Source organism: Scylla paramamosain, chromosome 4 (assembly GCF_035594125.1).
Source record: "Scylla paramamosain isolate STU-SP2022 chromosome 4, ASM3559412v1, whole genome shotgun sequence".
Lineage (NCBI taxonomy): Eukaryota > Metazoa > Arthropoda > Malacostraca > Decapoda > Portunidae > Scylla > Scylla paramamosain.
The window spans coordinates 23,896,621-23,917,504 of record NC_087154.1 but is presented as its reverse complement, the minus strand read 5'-3'; the positions used below and the strand labels follow the sequence as shown (position 1 = coordinate 23,917,504).

At 36.1% G+C, this 20,884-nt stretch overlaps 2 protein-coding genes across 6 annotated transcripts in view; one reads left to right on the top strand and one right to left on the bottom strand.

Moving 5' to 3' along the window:
• Positions 1 to 9,069, top strand: part of LOC135099891 (ubiquitin domain-containing protein UBFD1-like) — a 33,974-nt gene extending 24,905 nt beyond the window's left edge. For 2 of the 4 annotated variants that reach the window (XM_064002535.1, XM_064002537.1), the window contains exons 6-8: positions 3,762 to 3,950; positions 6,304 to 6,401; positions 7,446 to 9,069. In XM_064002535.1, the coding sequence (XP_063858605.1) occupies positions 3,762 to 3,950; positions 6,304 to 6,401; position 7,446 (288 nt within the window). In that variant the 3' untranslated portion in view covers positions 7,447 to 9,069. Of the gene's footprint in view, positions 1 to 3,761; positions 3,951 to 6,303 lie in introns of all 4 variants that reach the window. The other 2 variants (XM_064002534.1, XM_064002536.1) reach the window with 1 other exon arrangement.
• A 267-nt stretch (positions 9,070 to 9,336) lies between these two features.
• Positions 9,337 to 20,798, bottom strand: LOC135099892 (immediate early response 3-interacting protein 1-like). Of its 2 annotated transcripts, none has more exons than XM_064002540.1 (3): positions 20,621 to 20,791; positions 12,530 to 12,631; positions 9,337 to 9,514 (listed from the first exon to the last, which is right to left on the bottom strand). In XM_064002540.1, the coding sequence occupies exons 1-3, from the start codon at positions 20,709 to 20,711 to the stop codon at positions 9,459 to 9,461; spliced, it is 249 nt and encodes an 82-aa protein (XP_063858610.1). In that variant the 5' UTR covers positions 20,712 to 20,791; the 3' UTR covers positions 9,337 to 9,458. The 2 variants fall into 2 exon arrangements, with proteins under 2 accessions (XP_063858610.1, XP_063858609.1); XM_064002539.1 differs by lacking the exon at positions 9,337 to 9,514 and adding an exon at positions 9,529 to 11,658 and having other exon boundaries at positions 20,621 to 20,798.
• Positions 20,799 to 20,884: the final 86 nt, after the last annotated feature.

Genomic DNA, 20,884 nt, shown 5'->3' with positions numbered 1-20,884 from the left:
CCTCATACTTTTGACTTCAACTGTTTCAAGAGGGTTTCAAGAAACTTCTCATATTCTGGAAGATTTTTTTTTCTTTACTCTATAGTGAGTGGTACCTTCAATGGATCTTAGTTTTATAACTAAGAGGGTTACTAGCCCTAGGCTAATAACCCTCTTTTGTGTGTGTGTGTGTGTGTATATATATATATATATATATATATATATATATATATATATATATATATATATATATATATATATATATATATATATATATATATATATACAGTGGAGCCTCGGTTACTGAACACCTCCCTTTTTTAACAAATCGCTTTTCAAAGAAAATTTTGAACTCATTATTGCTTTAGTTATGGTACCATAATTTAGTTCTAGAACAAAGTTACTTGATTTCAAATATCAAAAGACATAGCAAAAACTACTTTTTATAGCTAATTTAGTTTAAAAATATCTACTTTGTTTTTATGTATTTGGAAGAGAGACACAGAGTGTAAGACAGTAATTCAATCTTTGAAATAAGGTAAATGTGATCCCATTGAAAAGCCTCGATGTAAACAGTTTTTTGGAACTCAGGAATAATCCTGAGCCACCTGTGACTCTCTCGATGACCCCCAACCCCATTACTACTGCACAACTACATTTACCCAATAACTTTTTCTGAGCAGTAAGATGCCTAAGTGTTATGATCACCTTCATTTTGGCAGTAAGTGGGTTGCTCCTCTCTGTGTCCCTCCATAAGGCTTCCCTCACTAGATGGGTCTAAACAGTATCTTATGAGTTCTGTGTCACAAAGTTCATTCAGTACATCCTTTCTGGATAAATAATTTGTGAGCTGGAGATGTGAAGCAGCCATCTTGGTTGAGGGGAGGGTTTGTCATAAGCCGCCAAGACAGTGTAGACTGGTTTCTGGGAACAGATTAATCCATTTTACATTGATTCCTATGGTGAAAATAGGTTTGGTTTTCAAATATTCTAGATTTTGAACAGCATTCAGGAATGAATTATGTTCAAGAACCTAGGTTCCACTGTAATATATATATATGTGTGTGTGTGTGTGTGTGTGTGTGTGTGTGTGTGTGTGTATATATATATATATATATATATATATATATATATATATATATATATATATATATATATATATATATATATATATATATATATATATATATATATATACAATAATTCCTCATTATACTGGATTAATTGGGAGGAAGCCACTGATGACAAAGGCAAAGATCCGATAAAAGCCGCAACGTGACTAATTCCAATCCATAAAGTAAACTAAATGTAATGAATATAAAAAAAGGTTGATATAATTATGGTTATTAATAAAATTTTTTATTTATCACAATTTCTTTCTCATGAAAACAATAATTTATTTAGGCAAAAATGTACTTATTATATTAAGCCACACACATACCTACATATATATGGCAATCATTTGGTGTTTGCTCCCAAACCCCTCCCTCACCCCATTCTTGATCTGGCCTGACCCATGACTTACCACTTAACTTCTTTTCTTATCCTGACTATCCATAGGTATGAAAATACAGTACAGTAACCATATTTCATAAAAAAAAATATATATATATATATATATATATATATATATATATATATATATATATATATATATATATATATATATATATATATATATATATATGGCATATGGTTGACAATGTATGGGAGATGGCAGACAAACACCAAATTATGACAGAAATACCATAATTGACAGACAGCACAACCCTGGTGGGTGCAGTGTGCACCCACCACCACCACCCACACTCTCCCTCCCTCCCTCTCACCCTCACTCACTCTCTTGCCACTGCTGCCACTGGCTGGACGTTCCGCCTCATTTACCAACATTTTTCTGATAAATCAAATGGATGGTTGATAGGCCATACATATCTGATAAATGCGAAATCTGGTATAACAAGGTCCAATATAATGAGGGTTTACTGTATACACATACATAATTAGGGTTCTTTCCAGCATTTCCTGGAGAAGCCTTATGATGTAGTGTGCCCTCATTCCTACCATTGCAAAATATCTGCCCTGTTTCTCACAGATTACACATTAGCAGCCTTTGCTCCAACAGCTTCCCTATTTGAGTTCCCCACTTTATGCCTTCTGAAAATCTGTAAAACAGTGGCAGGAGACAGTGTCTTATTTTTGCCCATAAGAAGGAAAAAACATTAAATACTGAATCAGGTAGGGACCCAAGTTGGGGAGGTTGGAACAAAATATAAACGCAACTGCTTACTGCATCAGCCAAGAGGACACTTAGATCCCCTGCATCTCAGTGATTTGTATTGGTGCCTGCAACACAGACTATATTGGCATATTCTGTACTAAGTTTAGGGTACAAGATTATTTTTGCTGTTGTAATTTGCTAGCCCTGTCCTCATCCAGCTAACTATGATGGCAGATACTATATATTATAATAACAGATGTAATGTTTTTTTCTTTTTCTTTTTTGCTTATGGCTGTAGTGATCTCAATCTCATAAATAGACAGTAAGTTTAATAACAACTATCCTATCAGTTATTTGAAATCCACAGTGATTTCAATTTTTAATTAAATTCATCTTGTAGTTATTTGCTCTTGTAAGTGAGATCCAATATAAAATGTCATTAACCAAGTCTCATATTTTTCATTAAGTTCCAAAGCTAGAGTCCATTCATTTCCACCTTACATCAGGAACCTAATCTACTTTTGTAACTTTGATGCTGATTGGTCAGGGGTTCTTATAACCTTACCACTGACTGGTTTGTGATCTACTTGTCATTCTGTTTCCCACTTATCCCAGGTGCTGGCCTCTCAATGCCTCTCTGTGCTCTTTCACTCTGTCTGAAAATGCAGAGGTAGGTTGGTTGAAAATCCCATTTTCTTTATTTCCCCATGATAGAGGAGAGGTGTCAGCAGTCACCCGTGAAAAAAAAATGTCTGAAATATGGGTAGAGCCTCTTCCGCACATGGCACCTCAAATGTATTAAAACAAAGTTAAAATTGACAAAAAATAATCAAGATATTACAAGTTAAAGTTTCAGATATGGAATAAAAAATTTTCATACTGCTTTTTTTTTTCTTTTATGAAATTATCATGTCACGAATGAAAATAGTAGTATGCCAGAGGAAGTCCTCCTGAATATTATGGTCATATTAGATTTTAGATAAGTTGGAAAGAGAGATTAGTAAGCAACTTTTGATACCAGGCTTGTAGTGTAAGACAACAGTGGCTGTGTGTACATGCTTGTTCTCATCAATGCCATACTGCTGCAAACTTGTGTCTACAACTTCAGATTAAAAGCTGCTTACCTCCTTTCTTTACCTTATGTAAAATCTGATAACACCATTGTGTTCTAGAGAATTTCCTCTAGTTACATACCACTATTCTCATTTGTTCTTTGTCACTTCAAACTTTACTTTAACACATTTGTGATCTACCATTCTTCTGTTTAATGATCAAGAAACAAGTGAATATTGCATGAAGTAAGGTTGACAGAGGAAACAGAAGTAAAATTTGTACAGTTTGGAGAGGCCAGTATCTAGGCTAAGTGGGAGATGGACTGAGTCACAAACCAATCAGTTACAAGTGCCACTGACCAATCAGCAATGAGATTACGAAAGGCTTAGGTGCTGTTTGCAAGCTGGGAATGAATGGACTATAGTACATGACCCTTTTTCAGTTTTAACTTGGATCTTGTTAAACATTCTATAAATGAAATACTACTGACTGCTTATTTGTTTACTCTCAGGATGTATTACCATCATATCCACTCTCGGGGATGGTCAACAAACATGGGGGAAAAGTGCGTCTCACCTTCAAGCTGGAACTTGACCAGATCTGGATTGGCACAAAAGAACGTACTGAGAAGGTCAACATGAACCACATCCGTCACATTGTATCCGAGGCAATAGAAGGCTTTGAGCAGTACCACATCATGGTGAGCTGATTTTAAAGTACTTGAGAGGCTGATAGTTGCTAAAGGGAGCATGTTTGAATCCACTACTCATTTATAAACTTCTTGGCAGAATATAACAGGGAAAGTTCCTCAGAGACCAGTTTTGACATTTTTTTTTTATTTTATTTTTTTATTTACATAAAGGGTAACAAGGCTAGTGTTGCAGAAGGTAGTTATATGCATATGTCTGCTGATGATGCCAAAGTTCAAGGAACAGTTACAAATGAAGACTGCACAAAATTGTGGAAGACATGGTTAAATTGACTGGCACAAGAAATGGCAAATGGAGTTTTATGTAGATATATGTCATGTTTTCATACCTGAAGAAAGCCCTAGAAGACTAGCATAGATCTTGAAAGAAACAATGAAAGAAAGAATCTTGGAATAATGATTAGTAAGAACCTGTCACCATAGGAATTTATAAATCATGTGTGAAATATGCATGTATTATCAGATTTGATAGTGGCCTTCATATAAGTTGATGACAAGATAACAAGGAAAATAACACCCTTTGTAAGTCTCACACTGGAATACAGTAAAATCCCTCTCATCCGGATTCGAGTATCCAGCAGCTTCAAGTATCCGGCACATTTTTCCCTGAGCCTTAAAATCAATAGAAAATCAATGTGTACTCATAAAATTTATTAAAATTCCCGTGCGAGGCATACTTTGTCCCCTCGCCACCAGAGTGCACTGCTTCGCGCCACCCGCAGCCCACTGCACTGTGTTTACTCAGTGACTTAGTCCCGCGTGTGCACTGTTTATCGCCTGACGCCTTCATCATGCCTAAAGTTGTAGAAAAGAGGAAGCATGTTGTGCTTACACTTAAGCAAAAGGTAGACATTTGTCGATGATTAGAGAGAGGTGAAAGCAGACAGCAACTAATGGCAGAATATGGTGTTGGCTCATCAACTATTTATGACATTAAATCCCAAACGAAAAAGTCGCGGGATTACATGAAAGCCACCGACACCCCAAAGGCAGCGGAAAATCGTCACACACTGCAGTATCATCGTGGTGAAATGATGGACAAAGTGTTATACGAGTGGTTCAGCTTGAAAAGATCAGAAGGGGTCACAATTACAGGCCCAATGCTACAAGAGAAAGGGCGTGATTTAGCAGGTGGCAGCACGGGTGGCGACGCGTGGCACAGCGATCAGCTGATCTTTGTTATGGTAAGATGCGTGAGTGTAGGGTGGTGATTGTGGACATAATTTCACTTCTATTCAAGTATCCAGCAATGTTCAAGTATCCGGCATGTCAGCGGTCCCGTTGATGCCGGATAAGAGGGATTTTACTGTATTTATGACATTAAATCCCAAACGAAAAAGTTGCGGGATTACATGAAAGCCACCAACACCCCAAAGGCAGCGGAAAATCATCACACACTGCAGTATCATCATGGTGAAATGATGGACAAAGTGTTATACGAGTGGTTCAGCTTGAAAAGATCAGAAGGACATAATTTCACTTCTATTCAAGTATCCGGCAACTGTCAAGTATCCGGCATGTCGGCGGTCCCATTGATGCCGGATAAGAGGGATTTTACTGTATGCAACAGTGGTGTGGAATCAGCCACATTAGAATAAATGAATAAAAAAAAAAATCAGGAAAGTACCAGAAGCAGCTACGAGATGGATACCAAGTCTCAGACATTTAAGATATGAAAGAAATCAGTGTTAGCCAAACTGGTGGATATATATATATATATATATATATATATATATATATATATATATATATATATATATATATATATATATATATATATATATATATATATATATATATATAATAGGGAGAGAGAGAGAGAGAGAGAGAGAGAGAGAGAGAGAGAGAGAGAGAGAGAGAGAGAGAGAGAGAGAGAGAGAATGTCAAAAGAAGAACCAGCATCAAGAGCATACAGTGAGAAGCTTAACAAGATAGGAAATAAGAATGCACAGAGATACAGTGTCTTGCACAGTGCAGTAGGTCATTGGAATACAGTACCATAGTAAATGGTGTGTGTAAATAATAGACATAAAAAACAAAATTAATAATAGTAATAATAATAATAATAATAATAATAATAATAATAATAATAATAATAATGATGATGATGATGATGACAATAATAATAATTTGGTTTTGAAAAACAGACCATAACAAACTTAACTCAGTTTTATAAAACATACAAAAAAAGACACACACACACACACACACACACACACACACACACACACACACACACACACACAAAATTTCTTAAGACTAAATTTTAATTCATGTTAGCCCATGGGCTTCTATAGAAATGCATACTGGGAAAGTGCCTCTTCATGGCTAAATCTCTTTTCAGGGTCTGCAGCTGGGACCAACAGAGGCCTCAAGGTACTGGATCTACTGGGTGCCTGCACAGTATGTTGATGCTATCAGAGATACAGTCCTCGGCAAGTGGTAATGCATCAGACCCTCTAAAGTTACATCCATCAAACTTATATATTTTGTTATTATAAAGTTTGCTTATTTATATAAAGTTTAAACATCTTGAGCAATCAGAGAATATGAAAATTCAGAAGTTGGCAGGGTTATCAGAGACTGCACTTTATTGCTACTGGACATAATTATGAATGCAGATGTTTTGTGTTGCCAGCAGCTGTTTGAAGGCTAATATGATACACACAGTCTCTTATATTACATATTTATGTATTAGACACCAGTTGCTTAGAATGCATTAAAACAATAGGCTAATATCCATTACCATAGATATAAAAAATGGAAGTGCCTGGTGCATCTTATATTCTTAAAATCAGCAATATAATATTCAAGATGTTAGAAATGGCAAAGTCTCATTTGTTCATGTTCATTATTTTTCATTTTGGGTTATTTCATTATTTTTCAATATGGATTTCACAAAAGAAAAAATAAGGAGGATACATTCTTGTGATATTATTTTAGGTTACTAAATAAATTATTTTAACAAAAGCTGTCAATTGACATATTTATAGCATAAGGATTCAGCCTTTATCTTGTACCTGCCTGTTATAACTTTGAGTATTGTTCAGTATTAGTCACAACATTACTTTGCCATTTCTTACATCCAACATCATGTTCCCAGTCTTGATATGATATTCAGGAATATTTAAAGAGAGTCACTGAAGTACTTCAAATGATATATATATATATATATATATATATATATATATATATATATATATATATATATATATATATATATATATATATATATATATATACTTTTTTCATTGACTTTGATAATGTCTATTACTTTCTTTCATTCAGGCATACATAAGTAATGATGAAGCCATAACCATATACTGGTGCTTTCATTTAATTTTAATTTCTAATTTTGTGTGATGTGAAGGACATTTGCAAGGCAGGCTATGAAACAAAAAGCAAAAGGCATAATTTGCACATGGCACTATCTGTGTTTCATAGGCATTTAAGTGTAAAAAATGTATCCTCTTTTTTGACTTTCAGAGCTGGTGCTTTCAAAAGTTTTCAAAGTGGGAATGTATCTACATGATGAAATATTTAGCAGTTAAATTTGTAGTGTCAAGCAATGCAGCACATAATGCAAATGATGTGGCTTCATCCGTCATCGTATACAGTTCCCCTCAGATGAAAATAAGAAACTAGAAAGATAAATGGGACAGACTATTTTTATTTATTATTATTTTCTGGTGTTAAATGGTGTCTTAAATGATATTTAGGAATGAAACCAAACATAATTTTTTTTACTTTTGGTATAAAACATTTAATACTAATACTCAAATTTTTATCCATCAACAAAATGTTTAGCCTAGTAGATACAGTACTCATTAATTATGATGGTTTTATGTCCTACATTGCTCAAAATAACAATTAGGCAAAGTTTGAAGTTTTGAAAAATGTATTTTATGGTATGTTAGTGTTTATCAGATACATTTGACATGTTAGCTTGCTAATCATAAGATTTCATTTATTTTATAGTAAAGCTCAATTTAAAAAGTGAAAATTGTGAGTTTTTTTTTCTAAATATCAGGAGAGCTTTAATTTTCAGTTAACATTGCATTTTAAGTTTAATTCCTCATCCCCTAAAAAAGTGTATGCTTGAGCTCTTTTTTTTTTTTATATGTATTTTTCATAACAGCTATATATTGCCCAGGTAACTACTTAAGTATCTCAATTTTTATAGGAGGAATTTGACCCATATAACAAGTAGAAAATGTGTCACAAAGTCATTAATTAACCCAACAAATTTTGACTTTTGAATGAAAATCTTTTAAAAGGCAGCTGAATACCTATCACTGGATGCTTGAGGTGATGGTTGATAGCTTGAGTGATCACCAGTTAACTGTGATTGTTGTTTGAACATACACATGTTGCTGTGTGATCAGTATCTTGTTGCTTAGGAAGTACTGTGGTCTAAAGGCCTACTTTTTTTTTATGGCACATACTCTGTTGAGTAAAAACACAAATAATAATCATCACATATGAAGGAAGCAAATTAAATATAACCACTAAAGCACTGTAGTTTCATGATAAAAAGCCTAAAGAAGCACAGCATATGTGTGACTGGCTCACTCATCCACCTACTCAGACAAGCTGCTGCCCCATCACTTTCTACATGCACTAGTGTACCACAAACAAAATATCTTTTTTTCTGAGAAGACAGCCTGTATTAAGAATATGTATTCTTCTATGTGCAATATAGACTATCTTCACTCATAAGTATATACAACTGTCTGATGCTGCAGCTGTAAAGTTACAATGCTGTATAATATTTGATTAAGAAATATTTTTCTTTAACCAGTTCAGGCAACTAAGCTTCTTCAAAGTACAAGAACATGGTATGGTAACTAATGGCATGAAGTTTTAGTTATTCTGGGTGATAATGGTCAAACTTCATAACAGTTCCATATGACCAATGTTTCCCATTAACCAAGATAATAAGATTTCCTCAGTTACCAATTGACAGAGTCAGCCAGTGCTAGAGACTCAAGATTGTTAGACCTGCATTAATTATAGCCAGAGAGCAAGTTGTTAATAAATTTAATGGGACTACAATAAGGCTGTGTTTTTTGTATTGCTTCGTATTTTACGAATAAATATCAGTATGAAATGTTTTTATCCTTCCCTAGCTATTACGGATCCATTACATTTTGTTGGAGATTCCAAAGACTAATTTTGTTTACAGATATCTGCACACCATAGCCTGCCTTCAGCACTTAACAGTGACAACAATGACCAAAAACTAATGATTCGTTGTATCAAGTTTATTTTCATAATAGTGAATCAAAGTCTTAACTTTGAATAAAGAACTGGTGCATAAATTACAGTGGATAGCTTTTATATTATTAAAAAGTATTTGACAAGGGAAAAGACAGGGCAGTGTATCATATTTTTATTATAAAAGGTATAATATTTTTAAAATTTTCTTGGTAAAAGCAAAGCAACAAACATGATCATTACTATTATTATTTTTTTTTTAAATAAAGTTAATGACAATTATCATCCAAAAATAAGTTTAAAGAGAATGATGCAGATGTTCAGAGGAATCAGGGGATCTGAAAAAAAAAAGGAAAATATTAGACAAAAGTACACATACATCCCAAAGTACAAAACTAAAGGTAAGAGTTGATAAATAAGTAATTATACTTCTGTTTAAATTATCTGGCATCCATTCCTAAGAACAACTTCACAAAGGGGGGAATGGATGTGATTAGGTTTTCACAGGGCAGGAGCTTACCACTTCTTGAAAGGACATCTGAATATATTATGGCAATTTTTTACTGAAGCAAGCCCAAATATGAGAAAATTATTCTGTGGTAATATTAAAGGTAGCTAGCCAAGTGAAGACTAACCCCAAGGGATTCTATCAGATATATAGGACGAAGAACAGAGAAATACTACAGGAGTTAGTTCTGGGGAAAAAATGAGTAAAATTCTGGACAAGTATTTCTTAACAGTTTTCACCCAGGAAAACATACAGGAAATGCTGGGTAGTGAAAGGATTTTTGGAGCAGAAGAGAATGAGAAGCTGATAGATATTTCCATAACTAAGGAGATAGTGGAACAGGGGAGAGGCTGAAAAATTCAAGTCACCAGGACCAGAAAAAAATATATCGCAGAGTACTTAAGGAATGCAAAGAGATTATTAGTGAGCCGCTAGTTACTATTTTTAGAAAATTGCTAGACTCAGGTGAGGTACCGGTAATGTGGAGGCAGATGAATGTAGTACCCATCTTTAAGAAAGGAGATAAAATGTTAGGTCTAATTATAGACCTGTCAGCTTAGCTTCAATTGTAGGTAAAACAATAGAATCAGTAATTGCAAGGAACATTAAGAGGCATTTAGACAAGCACAACTTGATAAATCAGTCACAACATGGCTTCATGAAGGGAAGTCCTGCCTTACGAATGTTGTTGAGTTTTTACAGTAAAGTTTACGAGGCAGCAGATAATGAGGATAATTATGACATCCTATACCTGGATTTTAGTAAAGCGTTTGACAAAGAACCTCATCAGAGACTCCTGAGAAAGATTAGGGTGCACAGGACAGATGGTGAGATGTTAGGCTGGATAAGATCATAGTTAGGCGACAGGTGACAGAGAATTGTAATAAACAGCTCTAAATACAAATAGGGTCAAGTAATTTGTGGGATGCCACAGGGATCAGTTTTAGGGCCATTACTGTTTCTAATATATGTTAATGACTTGGATAGTGAGATTAGTAGTGATGTTAGTAAATTTGTGGATGAAATGAAGATAGGTAAATTAATTAGGTCAGATTCAGATACCATCAACTTGCAGGCAGATTTGAAAAGGTGAATGAATGGACAAACAGATGGCAAAGGCAGTTTAAAATTAACAAATGCAAAGTACTTAGCATAGGTAAAAGAAACCCACACAGTAGATACACAATAAACAACGAAGCTCTGGTAGGTTCAGGGAACAAAAAAGATTTAGGAGTTACAGTTAGCTCTGATCTCTGTCTAAGAATACAGTGCATAAAGGCCAGAAATAGAGCAAATTTGGTATTAGGATGAATTTTTTGGAGTGTTAAAAGCTGAAGTCCTGAGGTAATATTAAAGTTATATTTGGTACTGGTCTGAACTCATCTAGACTATACTGGTACCCATATTACAGGAAGGGCATAGGTCTATTAGAATCTGCAAAAAGGAGAATGACTAAAAGAATACAGGGGATGAGGGGTATTCCTTATGAAATGTGACTGAAGCTATCAAATTTACATTCTTTAGAGAGATGTAGGTTAAGAGGTTAACAAGGGGGACATAAGCAAAATTCTGAGGATCAGTAATCAGGACAGAACTAGAAATAATGCATTCAAGCTTGAAAAATTTATGTTTAAGAAAGAGATAGGAAGGAATTGGTTCTCAAATAGAATGGTAGATGAATGAAATAGACTCAGTTATCAAGATGTTAGTGCTGAGTCATTAGGGAGCTTTAAGAGATTACACAAATTTATAGATGGGAATGACAGGTGGAAGTAGGTACTTGTGTTTCATACAGGGACTGCTGTGTGTAGGCCTCATGGCTCTTTGCAGATTCCTTTATTTTCTTATGTTCTTATGCAACAACAACCGAGGATCAATGGCTGGATGGGTTTTGGCATGTCAACGTTCCAGAATCAAAGTCAGCAGTTTTCATGTCAGTTGCCACCTCACAACCACATCTATCCACATCCAGGACTGTGAATTTTTCCATTATGTACAATAACCTTCAGAGGTGCCCAAAGATAGCTTGGAACTTAATATGGTCATTATGGCACATGTGTAAATAAAGATTTAGTTCATATCTTGTCGACCTTTATTACAACTCTTAAATTTGATTAACAGATTTCTAATGCACAATCACTGGTGAAATCATAAATCATGAAGAGCTTATCTAGTAGACACTTAGAATGTTCAAAATAGAGCAGATAGTGTAAGGTGAGAATCCCTAGTCTGGAATTTTAAAATCTTGGATAATGATTTGCCTACTGATGATCCCGGCCAAGATATGGAATCTTATATCTATAATTTATCTGCCTCTGTAGTTTCAGTACAATATGCAATATTGTACTGACATATTTGGTATTTTGCTATACAACAGATTTTGTTTGATAATTTTGTCCATTTGTAGATTAGGTAATACAAGTTTTCTGGATAAAAGGAAAAATGTTTTACTTATGATATTTTCATTTTAATTTTTTTTACAAAGAGCAACTCTGTCATAAGTAGAGGTGATACCATCATAGGTAGCTTGAAAATCAAGAAAATATTCTCTTGAACATTCCAAGTGACAAATACTCAACCAGGAGGGTGAGTGATGAAAGAGTGCATGAAAGATACCACCTCAAAACTCAGGCTTAGAGTGGTGTGAGGAGATGGAACAGACAAAAAGCAAAATACAGAGGTGGTTTGGCAATACTGAGAGGATGAAGGACTTGTGAGAGAGAGAGAGAGAGAAAAAAAAAAGAAGAGAGTGTCTGGATATGTAATGGAGGCCCTCCTGTTAATGCCACTCGACTTAGAGGACAATCCCAGAGGGAGCAGCATGTTAGAAAATTATTTTACTTACACTTCATTACTGTCTTGACTGAGCGAATGAAATGGAAGATCTGAGTTTTGATGCCTGGTTCTTCTCCAAAGCCTTGGACATGTGAACCTCCCCATCCTGGCACTGCAAAAATTTTTTTTTCTACAATCTGTCCTTTCTGGTACATGAAATAAACATGTTATGACACAATGATAAAGAACAAAGAAAAGAATAAGAAGGCAAATAATAATAATAATAATAATAATAATAATAATAATAATAATAATAATAATAATAATAATAATAATATGAAGAATAAGAAGGTGAAGAGAAAAAAATAATAAACCAACAACAATAACAACAATGGAAAAATATTTACAATAGTATATATATATATATATATATATATATATATATATATATATATATATATATATATATATATATATATATATATATATATATATATATATATATATATATATATACACACACACACACACACACACACTGTTGGATAATGCTGAACATGGTTAAAGACTAATTAGCAACAGGTTCATCCTAAAAAAAAAAAAAAAAAAAAAAAAGTATAAATTGTGTGAAATAGAGCTATGAATGAAAATAAATACTAAGCAGACTGAGCATCTATCTCGAAGATACTAAAACTTACATAATACTAAAATGTCTCATTCTTGAGACTTGACAAACAACCATTAACCACTATCTATCATGAGAAATTTACCTCATCTCATTCTAGCACACAAACATATATTTTCTATTAGCTAATATAGTAATATAACTAATTACTTTATTTCACAACCATCACAATTTATTTGTTTCACCTAATCTAGCAACCATATACAGTACAAGGAGGAGGAGGCAGTAGATACCTGCCAAAACGATAATTACTCTCAGTGAGGTCTAAAGTACTGGATCTGGGGGTGCTGTGAACTTATCATTAAACCCAGCTGTGACCTCACTGAACATTTCCCTTTGTGTCTCACAACACAAGGAGGCAGTTACACCCTGCCCTCTAAAGACAACTCTCTTCCTTCACACAAAACTATATGCACCTAATTACACATACACCCTTCACTCAAAATTCAAAATTATCATGGCAACTGCTACACCAGCCTCAGAGTCCCCATCTAGGGAGGGGATCACAAATGTCCCCAGATCAGACTGCTTTTCTGGCACCAACCTTAAGTGTCTTGACACCTCCCCTAAGCTTTCTTTCATTCACTTCTGCAATATTCACAGTCTTACATCTAATTTTCAATCTGCAGAACACCACCTCTCCTCTACTAAACCTCATCTTTTTTTCCTCACTGAAACACAGGTGCCTGAGGCAACTGACAGTAGCCCCTTTTCTGTTCTCTCCTACTTTCTCTACCCTCATTTTCAATCCAAAGCTGGATGTTGCGCCTATCTGCAAAATGACTCAACCTGCTCTCATGTGTCTTCTGAATTTTCCACCATCTGGCTACAACTACAGAGTCACTCTCAAACTAAATTTATCTGTGCTGTATACCTCTCTCCTAACTCCTCTGACTATAAGAAATTCTTTGACAACTTAACTTCCAAAGTGGTGCACATTCTGACTCTCTTCCCCTTTGCGGAGATCTCCACTATTTGGGACTTCAACGTTCACCACCAGCTTAAACTTTCCTCTCCCTACACTGACCATCCTAGTGAACTAGCATTTAACTTTGCTATCCTCCACGACCTAGAGCAACTGGTGCAACACCCTACTCGTATTCCTGACCATCTTGGAGATACACCCAACATTCTTCATCTTTTCCTAATCTCTAATCCATCTGCATATACTGTTAACCTATCTTCTCCGATGGGCTCCTCCGATCACAGTCTCATATTTGTATCTTGTCCTATCACTCCAGTCCCTCCTTAGGTTCCCCCAAAATGGAGGTGCCTCTGGCATTCTGCCCCTCCTAATTGGGGAGGATCTGAGGAGGTATTATGCAGATTTTTCTTGGAATGACTACTGCTTCCATGTTAGAGACCTCTCTGTGTGCAGAATGCATAACAGAGGTAATTGTGTCTGGCATGAAGGCATACATTCCTCACTCTTTCTCTCTACCTAAACCTTCTAAACCTTGGTTTAACATAGCCTGTTCTCGTGTTAAACATGATAGAGGGGTGGCCCACAAAAGGTATTTGAGCCTTCTATCATTTGAATCTCATGAGCTTTATATTCCTGCCCAGAATCACGCCAAGTCTGTTCTCCAACTTGCCAAAAACTTCATTACAAGAGTCAAAATATTTCAAGATCTAACTCCCCTCTTAACTTCTGGCTCTTAACCAAAAACATCTCCGATAACTTTGCTTCTTCATCTTTCTCCTCTTTATTTCAACCTGATGGCATTACTGCTATCACATCTATCTCTAAGGCTGAACTCTTCAACCAAACCTTTGCTACAAACTCTATCTTGTATGATTCAGGGTTTGTTCCTTCCTCTCCTCCACCCTCTGACTACTTCATGCTACCTATTAACATTTTTTTGCAATGATGTTTTCCATGCCCTCGCTGGCCTAAATCCTCAGAATGCTTATGGACCTGATGGGGTCCTTCCTATTGTTCACCAAAACTGTGCCTTCATGCTTGCATCTTGCCTTGTCAAACTCTTTCAACTCAGTCTATCAACATCTACCTTTCCTTCTTGTTGGAAGTTTGCCTACATTCAGTCTATTCCTAAAAAAGGTGACTATTCTAATCCCTCAAACTACCCTCCTTTTTCTTTAATTTCCTGCCTAACTAAAATTTTTTAATCTATGCTCAACAAAATGATTCTATCACTTCACAACGTTCTATCTGATTGTCAGTATGGGCTCCATCAAGGCCATTCTATTGTTGATCTGACTTTCCCCATTGAGTCTTGGTCATCCTCTTTTAGAGATTTTGGTGAAACTTTTGCTGTTTCCTTAGACATATCAAAAGCTTTTGATAGAGTCTGGCACAAAGCTTTGATTCCCAAATTAGCCTCCTACAGCTTCTATCCTTCTCTCTGTAACTTCATCTCAAGTTTCCTTTCTAACTGTTCTATTGCTACTGTGGTAGATAGTCTGTTCTCTAAAATCTATTAACAGTGGTGTTCCTTAGTGTTCTGTTCTGTCACCCACTCTCTTCCTATTATTCATAAATGATCTTTTAAACCAAACTTTTTGTCCTATCTACTCCTTCGCTGATGATACCACCCTGCACTTTTCCATGTCTTTTCATAGACATCCAACCCTTCAGGAAGTAAACAATTCATGCAGGGAAGCCACAAAATCTCTGACTTCTGGTCTTTCTAAAATTTCTGATTGAGGCAGAGCAAACTTAGTATTGTTCAATGCCTCAAAAACTCAATTCCTCCATCTATCAACTCGACACAACTTTCCAGACAACTATCCCCTCTTCTTCAGTGACACTCAACTGTACATCTCTTCTACACTGAACATCCTCAGTCTGTCCTTTACTTATAATCTGAACTGGAAACTTTACATCTCATCTCTAGCTAAAACAGCTTCTATGAAGTTAGGCGTTCTGAGATGTCTCCGCCAGTTTTTCTCACCCTCCCAGCTGCGAACTCTGTACAGGTAGACAGTCACTGTTCTCCTAGATCTACTTTGTATTATTCATCAATGATCTTCTAAACCAAACTTATTGTCCTATCCACTCTTACAATGATGATACCACCCTGCAGTTTTCCATGTCTTTTTTCATAGACTTTAGGAAGTAAACACTTCATGCAAGGAAGCTTTAGAATGCCTGACTTCTGATCTCTAAAATTTCTGATTGGGACAAAGCAAACTTATTATTGTTCAATGCTTCAAAATCTCAATTCCTCCATCTATCAACTTGACACAACCTTCCAGACAACTACCCCTCTTCTTCAATAACACTCAACTGTCCCCCTCTTCTACACTGAACATCCTCTGTTCCTTTACTTATAATCTAATCTAAATCTTCACATGTCATCTCTAGCTAAAACAGCTTCCATGAAGTAAGGCATTCTTAATCCTCTCCACTAGTTTTTCTCATCCCCCAGCTGCTAACTCTGTACAGGGGCCTTATCTGTCTATGTATGAAGTATGCTTCACATGTATGAGGGGTTCCACTCATACCACTCTTTTAGACAGGGTGGGATCAAAAGTTTTTCATCTTATCAACTCCTCTCCTCTAATTGTCTTCAGCCTCTTTCTCATCACCATAATGCTGCATCTCTTGCTATCTTCAACCACTATATTCATGCCAGCTACTCTTGTGATCATGCTAACTGCATGCCTCCCCTCCTCCTGCAGCCTCTCTGCACAATTTTTTTTTCTTTTTCTCACCCCTATTGTTCACCTCTTTAATACAAGAGTTAACCAGTATTCTCAATCACCTATCACTTTCTCTAGTAAACCATGGAACTCCTGCTTCTGTATTTCCACTTTCTTATGATGAAATTTTTTTATGAGGGAGGTGTCAAGACACATATCCTGCATTTTTTATTAATGCTTTTGACTCTGGGGACCAGCATCTCAGTGGGCTTTTTTTTTTTTTTGCAATTTTTGTTGCCCTTGGCCAGAGCCACTCCAAAAAATTTTCTCCCTGAATAAAATAAAACAAATAAATAAATAAGAAAGTAAAATTATAATAATAATACAGTAAAATCCCTCTTATCCGGCATCAACGGGACCGCCGACATGCCAGATACCAGAAGTTGCCGGATACTTGAATAGAAGTTAAATTACGTCCGCAATCACCACCCTACACTCATGCATCTTACCATAACAAAGATCAGCTGATCGCCATGCCGCGCGTCGCCACCCGCGCTGCCACCTCACACTCACCAACACACAATACTACTATACACTTCCTCTTTTCTACAACTTTAGGCATGATGAAGGCGTCAGGCGATAAACAGTGTACACGCGGGACTGAGTCACTGAGTAAACACAGTGCAGTGGGCCGCGGGTGGTGCGAAGCAGTGCGCTCTGGTGGCGAGGGGACAAAGTATGCCTCGCACGGGAATTTTAATCGATTTTGTGAGTACACATTGATTTTTTATTGATTTTTAGGCTTGGGGAAAAAATGTGCCGGATACTCGAATGCCGGATGAGAGGGATTTTACTGTAATATAATCAAATATATAAAAATAAATAAGAATACATTTTTATATTAATAAAAATAAATAAATAAATGAATAAACAATAAAAAACTAACTAAATAAATAGGAAAATTTTAAGAACAATGACTATCATGAAAATTTAACAAAATAATTGTTGGTACATCAAGTCCGAGGCTAGTCTACAACGCTATACAGAGACTGCGGGAGCCTTTCGTGTCCAGGTGCTGTAGTCCCCCATTTGGGTGAAGTTATATATATTTAGTTGGGTGAGTGATCTTTGAAGCAGTTCAGGAGTATGTGATCTCTTCAGTTTGGTAAAGTTTTGATTAGTTTATGTTAGTGATCTTAGAGAAGGTTCCATTTCTAGTTAAGTGAGGTTAAAGTTCAGTTAGGCTAGTAAGCTTAGGGGTTTCCACAGTTATTTTAGGTTAAATTTAAGTTAGGCATAGTCTTCCAAGTAAGGTATAGTTAAATTTAGTCAGGTTAGTGGCCTTTGTTGGAATCCTGGGTGGAGCACAGCCCCAAGTGTTAGGTTAAGTTAGTGATATTTTATGGGTTCAGAGGGGCACAGCTTCTTGACTAGTTTAGGCTAAGCTGGGTTAAAGTTTACTTATGCAGGTTAGCATTCTTTAGAGTAAGCTAGATAGATTACATTATTATTTTTTTTTCAGGAATTTTACCCAGAAGGATTTTTTTGGGGGGGGAGTGGGAGAAAGGGGAGGAGCCTATTTTGGGCATCTCCCACCCAAAAAAAACCGTTCCTGATCAGGCCTCTCAAGATAGTTGGAGAATGAGAGGAGTAGCTGTTCTTAAGATTTAACAAGGTAAATTTTTACAATAGGGCTAGACTACATTTTGAGCACAAAACTATGATATTTGTTATTGTTCTTTTTTTGTTATAGACAGTTTTGAGCACAGAATATGTTGGAAATATTTCATTTTTCCTCTTCTCCCCTCATCTCCCTATGATCTTGGGGTCGCATCAGGAAGCGGGATTTATGGGAGGGGAACATGAACCTAATCTAATCTAACATGATATGACCTAACCTGATCTGAGCTAACCTGACCTGACCTGATCTAACATAACTTAACCTAACCTAACCTAATCTAACGTAGCAAACTACATATATTTCACATTAAAAATATATTAGTACTTACCTTACACCTTATTAGACCACAATGGCAGCCAAGATTACAGGTCACGAGAAGACAGTGGGGCAAATTTATTTAAGTGCATCCACTTAACATCTTCAGATATAACTACATTTTTCTGGTAGATTTTGATGTGCTTTAAATGAATCTAGAAACCATTTTGGCCACACTTTTTTTTTTTTTTACATATCCCCCTCCACACACACATAAACCAATAATTTCTGACAAAACAAGCAGAGACTCATCTAAAACACCAAAGTCTACCAGAAAAATGTTATTTTCTCCTAATGCAAAATATTGGAGAAAAAAAAAAAAAATGAAGCTTAACTAAACTAACTAAAGCTTTGACTTCCAAACTAATCTCCTATGGCTTCTATCTTTCCCTCTGTAACTTCATCTCAAGTTTCCTTTCTCACTGCTCTATTGCTGCTGTGGTAGACACTGTTATTCTAAATCTATTAACAGTGGTGTTCCTCAAGGTTCTGTCCTCTCACCCAATCTCTCCCTAATATTCATCAATGATCTTCTAAACCAAACTTCTTGCCCTATCCTGATCTTTTACATGTCTTTTTGTCGACATCCAACCCTTCAGGAAATAAACAGGAACACCTGCCTTCTGATCTCTCTAAAATTTCTGATTGGGGCAAAGAAAACTTAGTATTGTTCAATGCCTCAAAAAACTCAATTCCTCTATCTATCAACTCAACACAACCTTCCAGACAACTATCCACTCTTCTTCAATAACACTCAACTGTTCCCCCCCTTCTGCAATGAACATCCTCAGTTTGTCCTTTATTTATAATCTAAACTGGAAACTTCACATCTCATCTCTAGCTAAAACAACTATTTTGAGTCATCTCTGCAAGTTCCCCCCTCCCCCCCACAAGCTGCTAACTCTGTACAGGGGCCTTATCCATCCTTGTATGGAGTATGCTTCACATGTATTCAGAGGTTCCACTCATATCGCTCTTTTAGACAGGGTGGGATCAAAAAGCTTTTTGTCTTATCACCTCCTCTCCTCTAACTGTGTCTTCAGCCTCTTTCTCACCACTGCAATGCTGCATCTCTTGCTTTCTTCTACTGCTATTTTCATGCTGACTGCTCTTCTGATCTTGCTAACTACATGCCTCCTCTCTTCCTGCAGCCTCATTGCACAAGACTTTCTTTTTTTTTTCTCACCCCTATTCTGTCCACCTCTCTAATGCAAGAGTTAACCAGTATTCTCAATCATTCATCCCTTTCTCTGGTAAACTCTGGAACTCCCTGCCTCCTTTTTGCATTTCCACCTTCCTATGACTTGAACTCTTTCAAGGAGGTTTCAAGACACTTATCCATATTTTTGACCAACACCTTCAATTCTGTTCAGGGGCTAGCACCTCAGTGGAACTCTTTTTTGTTGCCCTTGGCCAGTACCCCTCCTACATAATAAATATGTAATAAAAATGAAAAAAAAAAAAAAAAAAAATCCTACCAAAACCTAACATAAATAAACCTAATCTAAATTAACTGAAACTAACCAAACTAAATCTAACCAAACCTAACTAAAGTTAACCAAACCTAACTAAACCTAACCTACCTTAATGGTAAATTTAATAGAAATTAATATCTCCGTAACAATTTGCGGAGGTAAAGATACACATTGGCGTGTTATGTGACCCAAGTACTTCACTAAGAACTTTTTTTTTTTTTTCGCCCTGAGACGGATGCACTTATATAATACCCAAAGTAAAAACTGAGATCAATGTCACGGATTCATAGCAGTAAGCTAATGCAAAGGTTACAGATTTGAGAAGTTTGAGTACTGGAAATACTGACTTTTACTTTTGTCACACAAATTATGCCTTGACGATTACTTCTTGCCACTTACATTTGGATAAAAATCTTTCCTCGTTTAAGACACACACAGCATTGAGGCATAGCACGGCGGCCTCCAGCAGACTGTACACACCAAACGCCATGCTGGAGGTAAACACACGCCAGGCGACCCGTCACCCTTCCTGTGGCTCCCTGTGGAGCGGCCAGCTGGGAAGCATCCAGGCTCACTGTTCGTCATATAAAGCCTTTCCTATTTTAGCGTACCGTGTTAACTATGCTGATCCAATATATTCAGTTATTTAGTTAATGATATGGT

Bases quoted from the DNA above. Each gene is read 5' to 3' on its own strand.
- LOC135099892 (XM_064002539.1), bottom strand. From the start codon at position 20,711: ATGGCGTTTGGTGTGTACAGTCTGCTGGAGGCCGCCGTGCTATGCCTC. The intron at 12,632-20,620 runs GTAAGTGGCAAG...AAATTTTTGCAG, and splicing joins GGAAAGATTTTTATCCAAAT to TGCCAGGATGGGGAGGTTCA. The intron at 11,659-12,529 runs GTAAGTAAAATA...AAAAATTCACAG, and splicing joins AGTCAAGACAGTAATGAAGT to TCCTGGATGTGGATAGATGT.